Genomic DNA, 18235 nt, shown 5'->3' with positions numbered 1-18235 from the left:
GCAATTTTTTTTATAATTTAATTTAAATAATATTTTATTATATAAATAATTAAATAATTATTATATAATATATAAATAATATTTTATTATTAACAAAATATATAATATTTAATTAAATAATTATTATAAAAATAATATTTTAAATAATCATTATAAAGATGATATTTTATTATTAATAAATATATATAATATTATATACTAACTGTTAGAGAATGACAAAAATATAAAAAAAAAGGTATTTTCATAAAAAAATTGCAGTCAAAGAGCGTGTGACACAAATTTTGTACGGAGGGGTTTTTTTAAACTTTATTTTATATCACAGAGGGGGTTTTTATATTTTAATTTTCATAGAGGGCTTTTTGAACATTTCTATTATCGAGGGATCTTTGGATTTTTCCCAATAAACAATGAAGAATAAGGTTGGGAACTCTGGGCCCGCCAACTTCAAGAAACCGCCACTTGCTTCCCGCCAATCTTCATCCTTATAACCCCGTCTTAGCATTCCGCACAGCGATTTACAGGAGACCTTTGGCTGCTAAGTGGGGAGGAGGAGAGAAACAGCAAGTCATAACGCCCACCGCACTGCTCTTGGAAGTTCCACATTTTGCCCTTTTGCAAAAACAATGGGCGACAATTTTGAAGAGCAGAACAAGCTTCCTGAACTAAAACTGGGTACAAGCAAACCCTACTTTTCAATTTCGTTTTTACAGACTGTCAGTTTTCTTGTTTTGTTTTGATATCAGTATTGATTTGCAATTAATATGCGGTAGATGCCAGACAAGCTCAAGGGTTTCTCTCATTTTTCAAAAGCCTACCCAATGTAAGCAATATTTAAGGTTTTTGAAAGTGTAATCTGGTGTTTGTTTGTCATTTGGTGATATTGTTAAAAGTGGTGGGCAACACCTTTCATATCTGTTTGCAGGACCCTAGAGCCATTCGATTCTTCGACCGTCGGGTTAGTGCCCCTTCTGTCCTGCATTTCTGAATCGTGCGCTGCATTTCTTTGAGCATGGCATAGTTTTTCATGGCAAGCTAAGAATATGAAATCGGAAATCCATTTTTACAGGCTAGTGAAATTAGTCTGACGGACTACAGGCACTGAAATATTAATTATCTTAAGTAATTTAGATAAAGACTTAGAAGTTGTAATGATTCTTGATCTTCAAAGATGAACTTTTTGAAGTTTTTATTTGAAATTTACTTGGAATAATTGTGGCATCATCATTACTACAATTACAAGCATACCTTTTCAACTTGCCTGTCACTCTTACTTCTTTTTCCCCTCAATATCTCAGTAATAACTTTGGGTGTGTAGTCATTCTTTGTTGCATCTATTGAATCAGCTCTTTTCCAGAAGTAGACAAAAAAGAAAGTGTTAATCACTTTTATAGTCCTCTCTTGCAAAAGCAATGGAAGGCCTTTGGAGCTAATTTAGTTCTTTCATCGCCCCTGTCCCTCGTCAACTTGAATTGGAATTGTGCAATTCCATTGAACTACCAGCTCTTTGGATTGATTTTATGATTATTTGCATTTTGGGATCTGTCAAATGAACTCCAAGATCAAATAAAATATTATGTGCATGAGGTTAAAGTATTTAAAGGCGATTAAATTATGCATTGAGCTCTAAGATATTGCATGCTAATAAAAAATTGCACCACATTAGCAATTAAGTATGACAAAAAACTCTCATCCGTATCTCGGTGGAGTCAATACAACTTGAAGAGAAGAAGGCGGCCAAGTCTCAAGGATCATTTCCTAGGTCTTGCCGATTCCACAAATTGAAGATAGAGAAATCCTTCAACAACTAAAGAGCTTGGTGGTCTTCGTAAGTCTTCAAGTTCCACAACTTTAGGACAGAATTCCAAGCCTCTAAGAGCAGACTACACAAGTCTTGCAAATTCAAGTTCAACTTTGAGTGGTGAGCAATTCCAAGACATCAAATTCTATAGACACACAAAATTACCTGTGGAGGGTTGATTAAAACCCGTGCTTTCTCATAATCCACTCAAATTCCTAAATATATATCCATTAAACTTGAAGTTGTTTCGAATCTTTTCCACGGTCAAAACACACTTTCAAGTCCCCAAATTGGCAAAGTAGAAGTATGAGAGGAGTCAATAAAATATTGCACTCAAATTCCATCAAGTTAATAAATATATTTGTTTCATTTATCTTGTACTCATTTTGCAGATGCAGAAATTAGTTATAGGCTGTTGCATAACCTATTAATCAATAATGCATATGCTTTCAAGTAACCTTCCTGATGGGATCCAAAAAGAAACAATGCTATATACAATGTAACAAGAGACAAATGTGATAATCTATTTCTCCCATTAACTACTTCCATTTCATCCCGCCTATGTGCTCAATATCTAATATTCTTTTTGATTATAGATGGATGTATACGTTCTGCGCATGTGAAAGTTCCAACCATAACCCTCTCTTAGTTATTTATTTATCTGTTTAAATTTAGGGTTAATTACTTCTATATTTCCTTCAAAATAGCCAAATTGTGCTCTAGCCCATTGAATTTTGGAAATTATAGCTTGACACCTTCAAATATGTTTTATTTGCAAACCCAAATGGAAGCCATACAAAATTACCAAATTTACCTTTGATTGCAAAAATAAAAGAGAAAATCAAATAATCAATTGTTGAATGAACATTTTGTCCCTAGGTACATTAATAATGTTTAAATACTGGACTGGGTGAAACTTTTATATTTATATAGTTGAAGGAGTGGCTTCATTGTTGAAATTGCAAATAAACATAGTTAGGTTCCTTATTCACTATTTTGAGATAATACTTGGAGGATTTCATTAGAATCCCTATACTCTAAGTTGGATTGGCAAAATATGCTCCTTCTAGGCTTTTTTTTTCCTTTCTTTATTTCATGATATCAAGTGTGCACAACACAAGTTAATTTGTATGTTTTTCTTAGTAGATGTTGAGTCTATTATGATGTGATTTATCTTCGTAATGCTAAGAGGTGTTTTTGTAGTTTGTGAGGTTTCTATAGTGCTAATGGGGTGTCTATGAAGTTCTTACTAATAACTTGTGCTTGTGATGTTTGGAATGGTGATGGATGTATATGTATGCTTATAATCTTGAAACAATTTGTTCCGATAAAAAATAACAATAACATATACTTTCTTCTCATATATATATTAATTATAAAATCAATGAATTAGTTTATACTGTGATCACTATATTAAGTACATTACGTTTGGAGCAAGTTTAGAAATTGGTATAGCCTGAATTGCACTAGTATCAGTAGGTTTAGTGCCAATAACTTGTACGCTAGTCCAATTGCATGAGGATTATTACTTGCACCCTTTGTTCTTGTATTTTGGTTTTGTCATCTGGGTATATGGACATCTGCCTCTTGTTCATCATTTTAAGGAATAACAATAGGAGAGACCTTGCTCGGGAAGCAGTAGGACAACCGTTGCGGGTTTGTTGCCTTCTTAGAAATCATCATAGTCTTTGTTTCCCCCGCACTTCTTATGCAAACATATCTCTTTTCTGTATTTCAGATTCTAGAATACTAGAAGTAGAGTTTGAACTAAATAATATGATAGATATAGATAGTTGTAACTTGAAAACAGAAAAATTCAGAAGAAATTTTTTTTTTCTGAACATAAACATGTGCTTGAAATATAGTTGTTCTTACACTGATAAGGGATGTATGGATAATGAAGAAGAGAGAAGCCGCGAGGAGTGAATTGAAAATTTTTGATCTACATTGGATCTCACCCAAATCGCCCATCTATCCTCTTGAGAAGAGATTGGTTTCAAACCATGGTTCAAACAGAAGGAATATGTCATGCGGATGTCTCTTGCGTGATCCATATCTTAGGGTGAGGCGTTGATGAGCTTATTGAACCATCTGTGTGGCTGATGAGAGCCCTCACAGACCAGGCACAACAATGCACAGGCGCCATTGAGCTAATAGCTCATCGTTGGAGGCCATCTCTGATGGTTATTTTTCAACCCAATGACTAATTTTTAGAACATTGTTTTTATATTTGTTACATTTTAACTAGATATACATTATATTAAAACATCTACAAGATTTAAAATATTACAAATGGAATTTTTGTTAATAGATTATAAGGACGTTAGGCGAGCAGCAAAACTGGAAGTTCATGAACACTCAACATTCTTCGTGATCAGTGTCTTCAGTAGCTTCTGTTACGTAATCAGTGCTTTTAGTGGCTTCTGTTAAACCAGGTGCTTTTAGTAGATGCTGTTATGTTGTTTTTGCCACATTTTTGTTTCATTACTAAAGTGGCTCTAGAAATTTTTTGCCAGGACTATTATACCACGCATGGCGAGAATGCAACTTTCATTGCAAAGACCTATTACCACACTACAACTGCTGTATGCCAAATAGGAAGTGGATCTGATGCCATTTCTAGTCTTAGTGTGAGTAAGAACATGTTTGAGACAGTGGCCCGAGACGTTCTTTTGGAGAGGGCTGATCACACTCTAGAATTGTATGAGGGCACTGGAGCAAATTGGAGACTTGTGAAGAGTGCAACCCCTGGAAATTTAGGCAGTTTTGAAGAAATTCTGTTTGCTAATAACGAAATGCAAGACTCTCCAGTGATTGTGGCTCTTATTGCAAATTTCCGTGAAAATGGATGTGCTGTTGGCTTGAGTTATGTTGACCTTACTAAGAGGGTGCTTGGATTGGCAGAATTTCCTGATGATAGCCACTTCACAAATTTGGAGTCAGCTCTTGTTGCACTTGGTTGCAAAGAAATCCTTTTGCCTGTAGAGGTTGCCAAATCTAGTGAATATAGATCACTAAATGATGCATTGTCCAGGTGTGGTGCAATGGTAACTGAAAGAAAGAAAGCTGAGTTTAAAGGAAGGGATTTGGTACAAGATCTTGGTAGGCTCGTGAAAGGGTCTATGGATCCAGTAAGAGATCTCCTTGCTGCATTTGAACTTGCACCTGCGGCTTTGGGGTGTATAATGAGTTATGCAGACCTACTTGCAGATGAGAGCAATTATGGTAACTACAAAATCCAGAGATACGATCTTGCTAGGTACATGAGACTGGATTCTGCTGCCATGAGGGCACTGAATGTCATGGAGAGCAAAGCTGATGCTAACAAAAACTTCAGCTTATTTGGTCTTTTGAATAGAACCTGTACTGCAGGAATGGGCAAGCGTTTACTGCACATGTGGCTGAAACAACCTTTATTGGATGTAAATGAAATAAACTGTAGACTGGATTTGGTACAAGCTTTTGTGGAGGATGGGGCACTACGCCAAGATCTAAGGCAGCAATTGAAAAGGATTTCAGATATGGAGCGACTGACGCGGTCACTCGAGAAGAAAAGAGCAAGTCTTGTGCATGTTGTTAAGCTTTATCAGGTATCCTCTAGATCTTGATATACACCTTAAAATGGAGTAAAAAAATTATCTGAATCATTTATGAGCTATAATGGGGAAAGTGCACCTTGGTGGTTCACGATTACACTTTCTGAACTCCTAAAATATAGATAATAGTTTTCTTTATTATTTCAGCATATATAATTCCTGGTTCTTTTTGTGAAATGCAGTCAAGCATCAGACTTTCCTTTATCAAAAGCGCACTGGAGCAGTACAATGGCCAATTTGCTTCATTGATCAAGGAAAGATATTTGGATCCTTTAGAAAACTGGACTGATGATAACCATCTGAATAAGTTCATTGGTCTTGTGGAAGCTTCTGTAGACCTTGAACAACTTGAAAATGGAGAGTACATGATTTCATCAGGATATGATTCACAGTTATTGGCTCTCAAAAATGAACAAGAGTCTCTGGAACATCAGATTCATGATTTGCACAGAAAAGCAGCTAATGATCTTGATCTGGCTCTTGATAAAGCTCTCAAATTAGAAAAAGGGACACAACATGGATATGCCTTTAGGATTACGAAAAAGGAGGAGCCAAAAGTACGGAAGAAGCTGAATACCCAATTTATTCTTATTGAAACTCGCAAGGATGGGGTAAAATTCACAAACATAAAGCTTAAGAAACTAAGTGAGCACTACCAGAAGGTAGTTGAAGAATATAAGAACTGCCAGAAAGAATTGGTTGCTAGAGTGGTCCAAACTGCTGCAACTTTCTCCGAGGTATCTATGTTGCAGGACACCTATCTGAACTTTTTTCCCAGTGTGCATTCATTATTAGAATGATGATTATTTTCACCTTTATTGTTATTATTAATATGATCGTTGTTGTTATATTTTATTTCTTTATTCAGGTGTTTGAAGGAGTAGCTTGGTCGCTCTCAGAATTGGATGTTTTACTTAGTTTTGCTGATGTGGCTGCTAGCTCTCCAACTCCTTACACACGGCCACTCATCACTCCATTGGTACGGATTAATCAATTGTTAATTCCCATTGCAAGAAAAAGGAACGTGCTTTTTCATGATAATGCGCATTTCAGGATGAGGGAGATATTATTTTGGAAGGGAGTCGGCATCCTTGCGTTGAAGCTCAAGATTGGGTGAACTTTATCCCGAATGATTGTAAACTGGTAAGTTCTCTTGTAATGTGGGATGATCTATCTTGTGCAGCCAATATTGAAGTGAGTCATTTCTACATTTGTTGGTCTTTACAGGTTAGGGGGAAAAGTTGGTTCCAGATTATTACAGGACCAAACATGGGGGGAAAATCAACGTTCATACGACAGGTAGGCACATCATATAGTTGGAATTTTCTTTTTCTTGACTGAATTGTAAACATAATACAATTAACCACAATTAGTTTACAGATTAACTTTTAGGGTTTATTCTTATACTTGGTTTATAGCTTCAAGTTCACATATGTGAAGAAAATACCATTTTGTAGCTTGTATGTACATGGGGCATCTTCCGCTCCAATATCAAATTTTGCTTTCTCAGGCTCATAACAAAGATGGTTCAATTCTCTCTCAGTTCTAACTTTGTATAAGTTAACAATGGAAAGTATTACAAGGGTTCTTAATGAATAGTTCAATGAGAAACAACTTATTTTTAGCTGAAGTTTTTTGTACAATTCACAGAGATCCATTTGTTTCTGTGCAGGTTGGTGTGAACATTCTGATGGCACAAGTTGGTTCCTTCATACCGTGCGATAATGCTAGTATTTCTGTTCGTGATTGCATTTTTGCTCGTGTGGGTGCTGGTGACTGCCAGGTAAGCATTTAATAGTTGAAATCTAGTTGAAATCAGGCTTTTTGAAATTAAACTTGTTGCTGTTGGTCAATTTCTTAAAAGTTATTAAGCCTACTTTCAAATGATAATACATGCTATTCTTCCTGATTCACCCATAACCCAGAAGTAAGCTCACCAATTGTTTTGGGTTTCCCGGGGGAGGAAGTGGGGACAAAGCACACTTAGTCTTTTCAGAACAATGTAGATATGCTTTAATTTCTTTGGAGTGATTCTTTTATGGAAACTAAAGAATGTGGAGCATTTTTTATTTTTAATTTTTTTCTTTACTTGTTGGCTTCCATATAACAGTGGATACATCAATAGAAACTATTCATGGTGAAGTTGAATGACTTTTAAGCTGTGAAGGTGGAGCATGAACTCATAATAGAGGAAAGAAATTAGTGATGAAATTGACAGTTTCAAGTTTCATATTCGGGTATTGAGTCATGAAGTTGTGATGATATATGTGTGTCCATGTATACATATTTTTACATACATATACGGATTACCTAGAAAGGCTAGTCACATCTACGTATCTATATACTTATGAAAGTTTGCTACATAATTTTCCTAATATATAATATGGAATCATATATGTGAAAGATTTCTTTATGAGTTCATTGTTTGCAACTAGCTTTACTCATTACTGTAGGAAAACATGCATGGACTTGTTACGTAGGCACATAAAAGCACGTTTGGAGTGAATTTAATATATCCATATGCAACAGAAATTTGTTGATCGGCTCGGATCAAGATCGCATAGAATCGTTGTTTTGGTTGAATCATGGACATTTCTTACTCCATTTTTGAAACCAATCTTGAATAAACCTTGTCTGGCTCAGTGGATTACTAATTGAGCAACCCACTTGTTTATACAATTCAAATCTATGAAGTTTTTGGATGATATTTCGAGAAAGGAAGTACGGAGAAAACGAGTAGAGAGATATTTTAGGACAGTGTGGGAAGAAACAAAGTACTCATTTATTGCCTTATGCAATTAGGATAAACTTTAGTAATACATAGGCGTCTCTTCCAACACAAGGAAGAATATGATACAATTAGGAATCATATTTCATCTAAATTAGAATGGAATCTGCCTCAAATATGGATTCCAATTAAATCATGAGTTCAAATACCGATCCAATGTCGAACAATTACTATGGGGAAATTCCACTCAGCCCAAATTTGGTTTTATGTCTGGATAGTTTCTTCTCTTTGTACTCAAGTTTAGAGGAGCAACTTGAGTGAGAGCAAAATTGACTTCTGTATTTCTTTATGATTGGAAAATTCAAGCTACCACATCTTTATTTTGTCATGTTCTGAAAGAAAATGGCAGTGGCATTCCTCTCACTTGTGCGACCCAACTTATTTTTTCCTTCTGCATGTCGCTTTTCTCTTGTAGAAGCAATACTATATTTTGTGGGGGAAGGATGCACAATGTGGCGATTTCTCTTTATGCCCATCTAATTTGTTGCTTTTCTCCTTGTTTCTCTTATATAGCTACGAGGAGTTTCTACTTTCATGCAAGAGATGCTTGAGACTGCATCAATCTTGAAAGGAGCAACTAAGAGGTCGCTAATAATAATAGATGAGCTAGGTCGTGGCACGTCAACGTATGATGGATTTGGTCAGTCTCGAATTTTTCTACATTGTTTTGATTTATTACACAGCAGCCCTGCCCATTCCAACATTTGAGCATAAGATAGATATATACTACAGCACAAGTTAGTATGTTTTGTATTTGTTTTCGTAAAGCAAAGCTCAAACTTTTGTGGACTTTAGACTTCTTTTTTCCGTGTAAAGTTCCTTCACAAATTTGTTTTACATGTTGAGAAAATGAATTGGTGAATATGGTGCAGGTAAATTCAATATACCCTTATGATGATCCTTCAATGTCCTTTTCAGATTTCTTTAATTTTTCATGAAATAAATGATTAAGTGAAGTTGTAAGTCCCTTAGGTAGAGTCAATACTCAAAGTGAGATGGCAGGACCAGTAATTGTAATTGTTAATAGAAGGTACATTAATTTCATTTGCATGCATGTGAAAGCATTAACTAAACTGTTACGACATATTAATAAAAGTTAAGAAGCAAATTAATAGCAACTGCATTTGCTTTGCCTCCTTCTGGGCCATGGGAGGATCTGGAACTTTAGAGCATTTTAGTGGATTGGCCTCAATTTGAGCATTTGTTTCTGTGGATATTAGAAAATCTGGCAGGTAGCCTTACAATGTAAAGCAAACATAGTAGTCTATAATCCCCTTGTCCATAGAAGTTGGAATGTGAAATATACATGACCCCTTGAAGCTTTTTGTACAAATTGGTTGATCTACACAGCTTACTTCTATCTTTTATTTTTGTATGTTTGTCTCAACCTTGAAGTGTTTGATGAGCTTCTTTGGTGTTTCTTTGTTGTTCACATGTTTGTCTAGTTTAAGAATTTTGCTTTCTTGCAATTCAGGCTTAGCATGGGCCATTTGTGAGCACATAGTTGAAGTGATAGAAGCACCTACACTGTTCGCTACTCACTTTCATGAGCTGACTGCATTAGCTCATGAAAATGCTCATGAGCAATCTTCAAAGAAATTTATAGGTGTAGCGAATTATCATGTGAGTGCACATGTTGACTCGTCAACTCGCAAGCTTACCATGCTTTACAAGGTCTCTCTCTTTCTCTCGCTCTCTCTCATTTTTGTGTATATATATATCACCTTCTGCGTTATGTCCAAGCTGGTTGTGCTGATTATTATCACTTGTTAAAAAGAAGCTAAGATTTATCCCGAGTGTTGAGGGTGATATACATCTCAGTTTTTGAGGTCTAATTACCTAGTCAAATAGCTGGGTGATGTGCATACCACTTAAAGTGAAATCATGTAGTCATGTTGCTCTAATGGTCTATGATTAACCAAGAAAAACTGAAGTCTGTGAGATTATCTATATGTTATACTGTTACTAATTCTCCACCTAGCGGAGACTATTTTTATGTCACCAAACTGAGCACAATCTTACTGTAGGCTGACTATTTGGATGGATCCATTTGTTTTCCTCAGAATTTAGAGTTTCAACAAGCCTTTTCTATAAGTATTTTTGGTTCGATTAACAGCAAGCTAATTTGGTGTGTGCATACTCTATTTCAGGTTGAACCCGGAGCCTGCGATCAAAGTTTTGGTATACATGTTGCTGAATTTGCTAACTTTCCAGAAAATGTTGTTGCCCTTGCCCGAGCAAAGGCTTCTGAGTTGGAAGATTTTTCACCCATCACAATTGTGGCCCCTGATGCCAAAGAGGTACTGTCTTTTGCTAACCATTAATATTTGCAGCAAGTAATTGTTTGCTCTAGGAAGTTCTGATTCCAGTTAAAAGGTACTGTTAGCATTTATATCATTCCAAGTGCATGCGTAGACGATAAAATAATCCTTTGGCTCTAGAAAGTTCTGATTTCAGTAAAAAAGTATTATCAGCATTTATATCATTTCCAGTGCTTCACAGAGGACGAATGTTTATCATTACTGGGACAATGAAAAATTTTAGAGGGAAGCCTGATGAAGAGAATAAATGTGACATCAACCACCCCTCTCTGTTAATCACTTTCATAGTATGGAAAAAACCTTGGCAATGTCTGTTACGTTTGAGTTGAAAGCACATGGTGCAAAGTGCATTCTTGGTTTTTACTGTGCTTTGCTGATCGGAATCTAGTAGGTAGCTGACATAGTGGCTATAAGAAGATTACTCTACCTACAAGTCTATAACTAGTGTATCAAAATTCAAAACAAAAAATTTTGGACTTTTTGTTATATATGCCGGCTTTATCAAGTATTTTTTATGATAAGTTGGAATGATTTTGGGTAGAAGTTCTGGCATGGGGGGAAAATAATTTAGAGAACAGGAGCAAATATTGTGAAAAATAGTACCCAATATGTTGAATATTTGTTCAAGATGACAACAAAGCGAGATAGTTGATTGAGACATCAGTGATATCTTCAGTAAGCTTCAATACTAAAGAAGTGATGAGCTCATACAACATTATGGCGAAGATCATACACCAATTGACTCAAGTTATATCCTGTCTCCTAATCAATCAACCTGATGCTTGGTAAGTGATATCCTCAACTGGTGGCTGCAACAATTGCAGTTCCTGTTGGAGCTATATCTAGACCCCCCCGTCAAAATGATACATATGGAGCGGCCTCTTGTACTTGTACTAGTCACCCCTCGGATCCTAATATGTGGTGGATGGATATTGCACTGTGAAGAAGGGTTATTGTATTACATTGCACATCGATTGTGAATGAAAGAATGACCAACTTATAAGGATGGACTAAGATCCTCTATAATCAGAGGATCACCTATAAGCTTACTGAATGTAACTTGTGCAATGACGCTAAACTACTTAAAAAGGATAGTTGCAAATGGCTTTTTGTCCCATGTTTACAAAGTTCATGTTTCTGTCAGTTTGTAATTCACATGAGATGAAATTTGGGCTTTCCTTTCAGCAATGTGTGCCTAGATTGTTTTACAGGTACGGTTTTAAGGGGTGGTTCCTACAAATCTAGCACCTTCTCTGCATCGCACTTAGTTTTCCATATTCATACTAGTAAACTTTTCTATATCATTTGTCTTGATTTCATCAAAAGTCTATTTAATGCAGCTTTGTGGTTTTCCAATGACTCACCCAAAATGGACATCATATTTGGTCTCTCTTTGTCCTATGAATAGTAGTTGTCATTCGTTGCTATTCACAATTACATAGAAGTGATATCAGTCATTTGCCAATCAGATTAGTTGTCCTCATTGCACAGTCAAAAATCAGTTCTTAGGGATAGGATCATATATCTCCACATGTTTTTCTCGTTGACCCTTGTGTTCCAAAGATGACTTCCACATGCAGATCACTGGGTTCTAACTATTTATTTTGGCAATCTACTTTGGTTCCATACAATAATTTCCTCCGACCCACCATCAGATTTCTAGTTCTTGTGATTCTAACTCAATTATTCTGATTGAGGTTTCAGCAGTAGTAGATATCTCCTTATGCCTAGTTCAAATGCAGTTTCCTGACTTAGGGAAATCAAACCATTTTAGGTTAAAAATTCAGTTTGTGCCTGCTTCGGGAAATAATTGCTTTGTATATGGGACAGGCCGAAAAACAAACCAATTGAGAATTGTTATATCCGGTTTCTTTGAGGTGAGGATTCAAAAGACTTCTGCTGCATCTTCCTCAATTCATTATTAGCATTGTCTCTTGTAGTGAGGGTTCCCCGAGAAATAGATAGTGTCTGAACCAAAATTTTCTGTGGTTGGATATTTGTTTTCATGGATTGTATTAATTCTGGTTGTATGTGATGTCAGATGGGTTCTAAAAGGAAGCGAAATTGGGACCCTGATGATGTACATAGGGGCACTGAACGAGCTCGCCAGTTCTTGAAGGACTTCTCTGAGTTGCCACTGGACAAGATGGATCTGAAGCAAGCGCTACAACACATCAGCAAATTGAAAGCTGACTTGGAGAAGGATGCAGTTAGCTGTTCCTGGCTCCAGCAATTCCTCTAGTAAATAGTTAGAATAGAAGCACCCTCCACAATTTTGGTATTCTATTAAGCAGATTAAACCAAGCCTTATTTACTTCGCTCTGAGACGAGGTGAAGCACCCAGCTCCCTCCAGTCTTCTGCCTTCTGTCTATGCACAGGTTTCTAAACAGGTTCTACCTGTAAAAGCAGATCGTGTGGTACTTGCTTCTCTTTGGTGGACGAACAGTAGTTTCGGTAGGATTTTGAACAGTAGTTAAACCTGTGTCAATAGTCTAACTATCCTCCACTTGTCGTAGTTTATCGAACCATTTATGTTACTTGACAAAAGTATTGCTGCTTTGCATGCTCTGGCTCCTGTACATAGGGCTGGAATGCCACTGGTTAAAATGTTTATCATACATATGTGCTTTATCTTTGTACATGACATCCACGGTTGGAATAAAATTTCTGCCTGGATCAATCTTAAATTTGCTAGACTACTTCCAATACTCAACATTCGACAGGATAAGGATAAGCTCAGATTGATAAGATGTTTCAAATAATGTGGACTGAATGTTTTTATGGGGCATTTTATAGTGGTGATGGAGGTATTTTATTGAGTCTACAATTGGTCACAAGATTATCTGCGATATTTTCCGAGAATTTACAATTGCAACGGGTACAGATTGAATGCAATTAAAATTCTGCATGTTTGAGTGACGGAGATTGAGATAGAGCATTCATGAAATAGCATTGATGTTTAATCGACATTTTCGTTTATTTAAATTATATATGAATCAAGAGAGTTAAGAAGTGAATCAACTAAATAATGGTAGCAACCAAGACATCGTTTTTCAGACCTTTCATTTTCTTAACAATGTTATTTTTTTATATATAATAATAATAATTTTAAATTATTTTTATATAATATAAGTTAAATAATTTATTGAATTCAAACCTTTCATTATTTTAAAAATATGATCGTTGAGATTAATTGATTAGATCTGACGTATTTAATCTAAGAAGATCCAACAGCTATTAAAATAAGAATTAATATATATTAAGTAAGCGATAATGGTTATTTTATAACAAAATTAGATTTAACAGAGAGGGACAATTGAGCTACGTTTAAGAAAATAGATAGGGTTTTTTTTTTTTTAATCTATTTTTAAAATAGAAGAGAATTTTTTAAAATATAGAGGGATTTTATGAATTTAAGCCATTGATAATTAAAGATTTAGATGATGGTTAAGCTTTATGCATTAGACAGGATTGTGACAATTCTATATTGGCGCTTTTTTTGAGTTGTTAGGATAAAATTTAGTTAGAAACTCAAATCATAAGAATTTAAAGCCGAGTAAGTTCTCTCGAAGTCGTGCGTTTCTCTCCTTGTGAGGGTTCTAAACAAAAACTCCTCGTTCTTGAGTGATGTTGACGACAACTTGATTCGCCATCGATGAGGTTTGCTCCATCCAATCCACAACGTACGAAGCTATACAAACACCAGGCTCTGAACAAAGCAAGCGGCGTCCTAGTTCATCTTCTTTCACTTCCACTTTCCTTTCGCTTTCGTGTCTTTAGGAATCAATAGTTTCTTTTTTCGTTTCAACTTTAGGTTTCTTTGCTTCAGTTGTTATAGGTTAGCAGCGTAGAATAGTTATATCGTAGGTCTAATTCAGTCTTAGGCCATCTATGGTTTCTCATTCAATACTCGTTTATTTGAACCTGCACATGCCTCTATCCAAATCAATGTTGTACCTACCAGGGATAGGGCGATCAAGATCCAAAGTCGTGGTTTTGTGTTACAAGGGCCTCAAGGTATCCACATCTCAATATCACATAAAGATGGGGGCCGTGGAATCGATTTCGAAAATCTATAACAAGCCTAAAATTGACGGATGATGAAGAGGTTAGGGTAATAGTGTCTGATGGATTATGAAACTCTAATTCGGATGGCCATCAACTTTATTTGGTGGGACAATTACTCTCAAAACAAGCATATAACTTTGAAGGTCGTCTCTTGATGCGATTCAACCATGTAGTTGACAGGAATAGAGCGTTAGAAGGATACTCATGGACCTTCGAGGAAAATATTTCGATGTTGAATGGCATATGCAATGAGGAAAATCCCATGCACATAGACCTCAGTTGGTGCAACTTCTATATGCACATAAATGAACTGCCATTAAGTAGGATGAATTTGGGTATTACTATATTTATAGAAAATAAGTAGCGAAAATTTCGTGATATGGAGATGGATTCATCGGGGTGCTCTTGGGGTGAATCATCAAGGATCGAGTTACATTTGACATTAATATCCCATTGTAACGGGTGCTGAAAATCAAAGCAACGATTGGTGACGAGCACTTGGTAACATTCACATGAGTGACTCCCCATCTTTTGCTATTTTTACAGATGTCTGGGCCATATAGCAAAGTATTGTGAGACAGTTCACCGAGGGTTTCGTCAATCCACGAGTAGGGACACCTTATGGCCCGTGTCTCACGGTCCCAATGCTGGTAAGAAATAGAGTTAGGAACATTACTCAAGACAACTCATAGGAGTTCACATGTCAATAATATCATTAGAGGCAACCAATGAAGAGGGGACAAGCTATATTTTAGGAGTTTGATACATCATACATAGGGGTAGGCGTTGGGTCGGGTTTTGAAAATTCAACCTGATCCGATTTAATCTGGCACCTAACAGTCGGGTTTTGAAAGTTCAACCCGACCCGATTTAATCTGATACCTAACAGTCGGGTACCCAAAATTCACCCCCCCATCCCCCCCTCCCACTTTTTTTTTTTAAAAAAAAACATAAGCTTCATTGGTTTTGATTTTTTTCTTTGTGCAACTAATAATAAATAAAAGTGACAACATTCATGTTGACAAATTCACAATTAATCAATCCACAAATCACAATAAGAATAAAACAACAATCCAAGTTTTACAATCATCCAAAATAAAAAAGAGTCATCGTTGAAATCTTGAAGCATGTCAAATTGCCAATGGAGTCGTAGACCATCAAAAATCGATAATAGTTGAATCAATCCCCAAGTTGAGTATTTCTACCAGAAAAGTGATCATTATTAATAAGTATCAAAATAAAAAATAAATGTAAAAGTCAAAAGAGCGAATAGAAATACCTCTTTCAATTGTTTCAATTTCATATAAATCTTCTTCAACATTTATTGGCTTAGAATCCACACGAAGCCAATCTTAAGCACAAATGAGGGCTTGTATTATTTTAGGAGACAATGAACTCCTTAATGCACTAAGAATACGACCACCGGTGTTAAATGCAAATTCTGAAGCAACGGTAGAGACCGGGACTGCTAATATATTAAGAGCTATCTTGGAAAGAATCGAAAATCTGTAGGAATTTACTTTCCACCAATTTAGTATATCAAACTCTTTTTGGAATACCTCAAGATCTTCACCCAAGTATTTATCTAACTCCGACTTTACAACATCACTTTTACCTCTGATTTTAAACTTTTGAAATCATTCTTGCATACAAGTTCTAGATGCCACGTCCAAATAAGTAGTAGAAGGAGGAGGAAATAGGATTTGACAAACTTGAAGACGAAATTGAGCTTCCTGAAGATTCATACATTGCTTTATAGGTATTAAACAACTCAACTATACCATTCTTCACTTTTTCTTTCATAAGCAAACACTGTGTGACATCCTCATATAGTGTATCAAATGAAAATTCAATATACTCAAGCTTGTAACGTGGATCAAGAATAACAACATAATATATTACCATGTTCATTTTTTCAATTGACCCACAATATTTGTCAAATTTTTACTTCATCCTTTTAGATATTTCACACAATCTAAAATCATCACTCTCGAATCACTGTTTGAAAAGCAAGTCAAAAGCACATATTTGATGATATATGTTATTGAAAGTCACATATAAAAAGAACTAGAATGCTTAAAGTCAACTCGTAGAAATGCTCTAAAATTTCAACAATAATGAAGCTCTATGCCAATCATAGTCTATCAGAACTCCATCATGTGGAGGTTTTGAAAGATCATTCGTATAACCAAAATCTAAATCTTCATATCTAGAAAATGCTCTTTTAAGGCATATAGCGGCCTCCAACATCAAATAGGTAGAATTCCACCTAATAGGTACATCGAGACTTAACAATTTATTTGTCTCCAATTTTTCAATCTTCACACACTCTTTAATTTTTTTGTACCTAACTGGAGAATTTTTAACATACATTATAGCTCCTCTAATACGAGAAATAGCCATATGCTCTTCTTTGTTTCTCAAGCCATCTTGTACAATGAGATTAACAATATGTGCGATGCGTCTCATATATACATACTTCCCACTCAAAATATTTGTATCCCAATTATCAAACTTTTTTTTGCAAGTGCAAAATTGCACCATCATTTGAAGAAGCATTACTGACTGTGACAGTAAAATCCTTATCAATTCCCTAATCAAGCAAATACTTTTCAACACCAAACCGACTTCTTCACTCTTATGTCCAGAAACAGGATAAAAATTCAATATCCTGCAATTTTCAATCATCGTCAATAAAATGAGCTGCTAGACACACATAATTAACTTTTTGCAGAGATGTCCATATGTCTGTCGTGATGCAAACTCTTTGGGAGTATTTTTCAAGTAAGACTTCAATTTTATCCTTTAATTCAAGTACATATTGTAAATGTCTAGTTATGGTCTTTCATGATGAAATCAATAACATAGGAGATGCAATTGACAAAAAGTACTTGTAACCCAGATTTTCAACTTTTAAAAATGGAAGCTCGTCAAGAAGCAACATAACACATGAAGCATCTCTAACTTTATCTTGATCAAACCTCCAATTAATAAGAGGTGATTCTTTATCAATCACACCACCACGAGTAAATTGAAATGACCCGAGCTTGATTTATTGCAACTTCATGAATTTTTTTTTTCTTTTTGCAAGACTCGTAAATGATTTTTTAGAGGTCTAGTCCCATGAACCCTTGGATTCGCCTTAATTTCTCTTTGACAATATTTGCATCTAGTTTTTTGCATTTATCAACATCACATACATATTTGACGGGACAAATAAAAAAAATAACTATAGCTAGACCATCAATTCAACCACCTCCAGATTGTACGTTTCAATTTAAAACCATTAGGAGAATTAGAGAAATTACTTGATAAAAAATTTAAAAATATAAAATAAGTATCCTAAATAATGACATAAGTACCAAAAACTACAAATAAAAATTCTCAGAAGAAATATATAAATTAGAGAAGTTTGCTAGAAAGCTAATGCAAATAAAATTTTAATACCTTAGGCCTACACCCCAAGATCTTGTTTATAAAGAATAAGAAATAATTGACTAAAATAACTATAATGGCAAAAAAAATTATGAATGGATATAGATGGCTTTACAAAAAGATAAATTTACAATACTATACATAGGATGATGATGCATAGTACTATCTGTAAGGGAAAAAATAATTCTGATAAAGCTATGAGATTGGTATGGCAGGTAATGCTACTAG

At 35.3% G+C, this 18235-nt stretch overlaps 1 protein-coding gene across 3 annotated transcripts; it reads left to right on the top strand.

Moving 5' to 3' along the window:
- Positions 1-452: 452 nt before the first annotated feature.
- Positions 453-13184, top strand: LOC105180373 (DNA mismatch repair protein MSH2). 3 transcript variants are annotated; one of them, XM_011104028.2, is made up of 13 exons: positions 453-672; positions 771-820; positions 923-955; positions 4315-5388; positions 5577-6131; positions 6263-6373; positions 6448-6537; positions 6622-6693; positions 7067-7177; positions 8696-8822; positions 9657-9856; positions 10333-10482; positions 12545-13184. In XM_011104028.2, exons 1-13 carry the CDS (start codon positions 624-626, stop codon positions 12743-12745), a joined length of 2823 nt encoding a protein of 940 aa, XP_011102330.1. In that variant the 5' UTR covers positions 453-623; the 3' UTR covers positions 12746-13184. The 3 variants fall into 3 exon arrangements, with proteins under 3 accessions (XP_011102330.1, XP_011102332.1, XP_011102331.1); XM_011104030.2 differs by lacking the exon at positions 453-672 and adding an exon at positions 4110-4233 and having other exon boundaries at positions 765-820; XM_011104029.2 differs by lacking the exons at positions 453-672; positions 771-820 and adding exons at positions 3702-3981; positions 4110-4233.
- Positions 13185-18235: the final 5051 nt, after the last annotated feature.

Source organism: Sesamum indicum, unplaced genomic scaffold, assembly GCF_000512975.1.
Source record: "Sesamum indicum cultivar Zhongzhi No. 13 unplaced genomic scaffold, S_indicum_v1.0 C00401, whole genome shotgun sequence".
In the NCBI taxonomy this organism is placed as follows: Eukaryota; Viridiplantae; Streptophyta; class Magnoliopsida; order Lamiales; family Pedaliaceae; genus Sesamum; species Sesamum indicum.
This window is presented reverse-complemented; position numbering and strand designations above follow the sequence as displayed.

Coding starts and splice junctions, on each gene's coding strand:
- LOC105180373 (XM_011104028.2), top strand. CDS start 624: ATGGGCGACAATTTTGAAGAGCAGAACAAGCTTCCTGAACTAAAACTG. Junction 821..922: donor TTTTCAAAAGCCTACCCAAT/GTAAGCAATATT, acceptor ATCTGTTTGCAG/GACCCTAGAGCCATTCGATT. Junction 6,694..7,066: donor AATCAACGTTCATACGACAG/GTAGGCACATCA, acceptor GTTTCTGTGCAG/GTTGGTGTGAACATTCTGAT.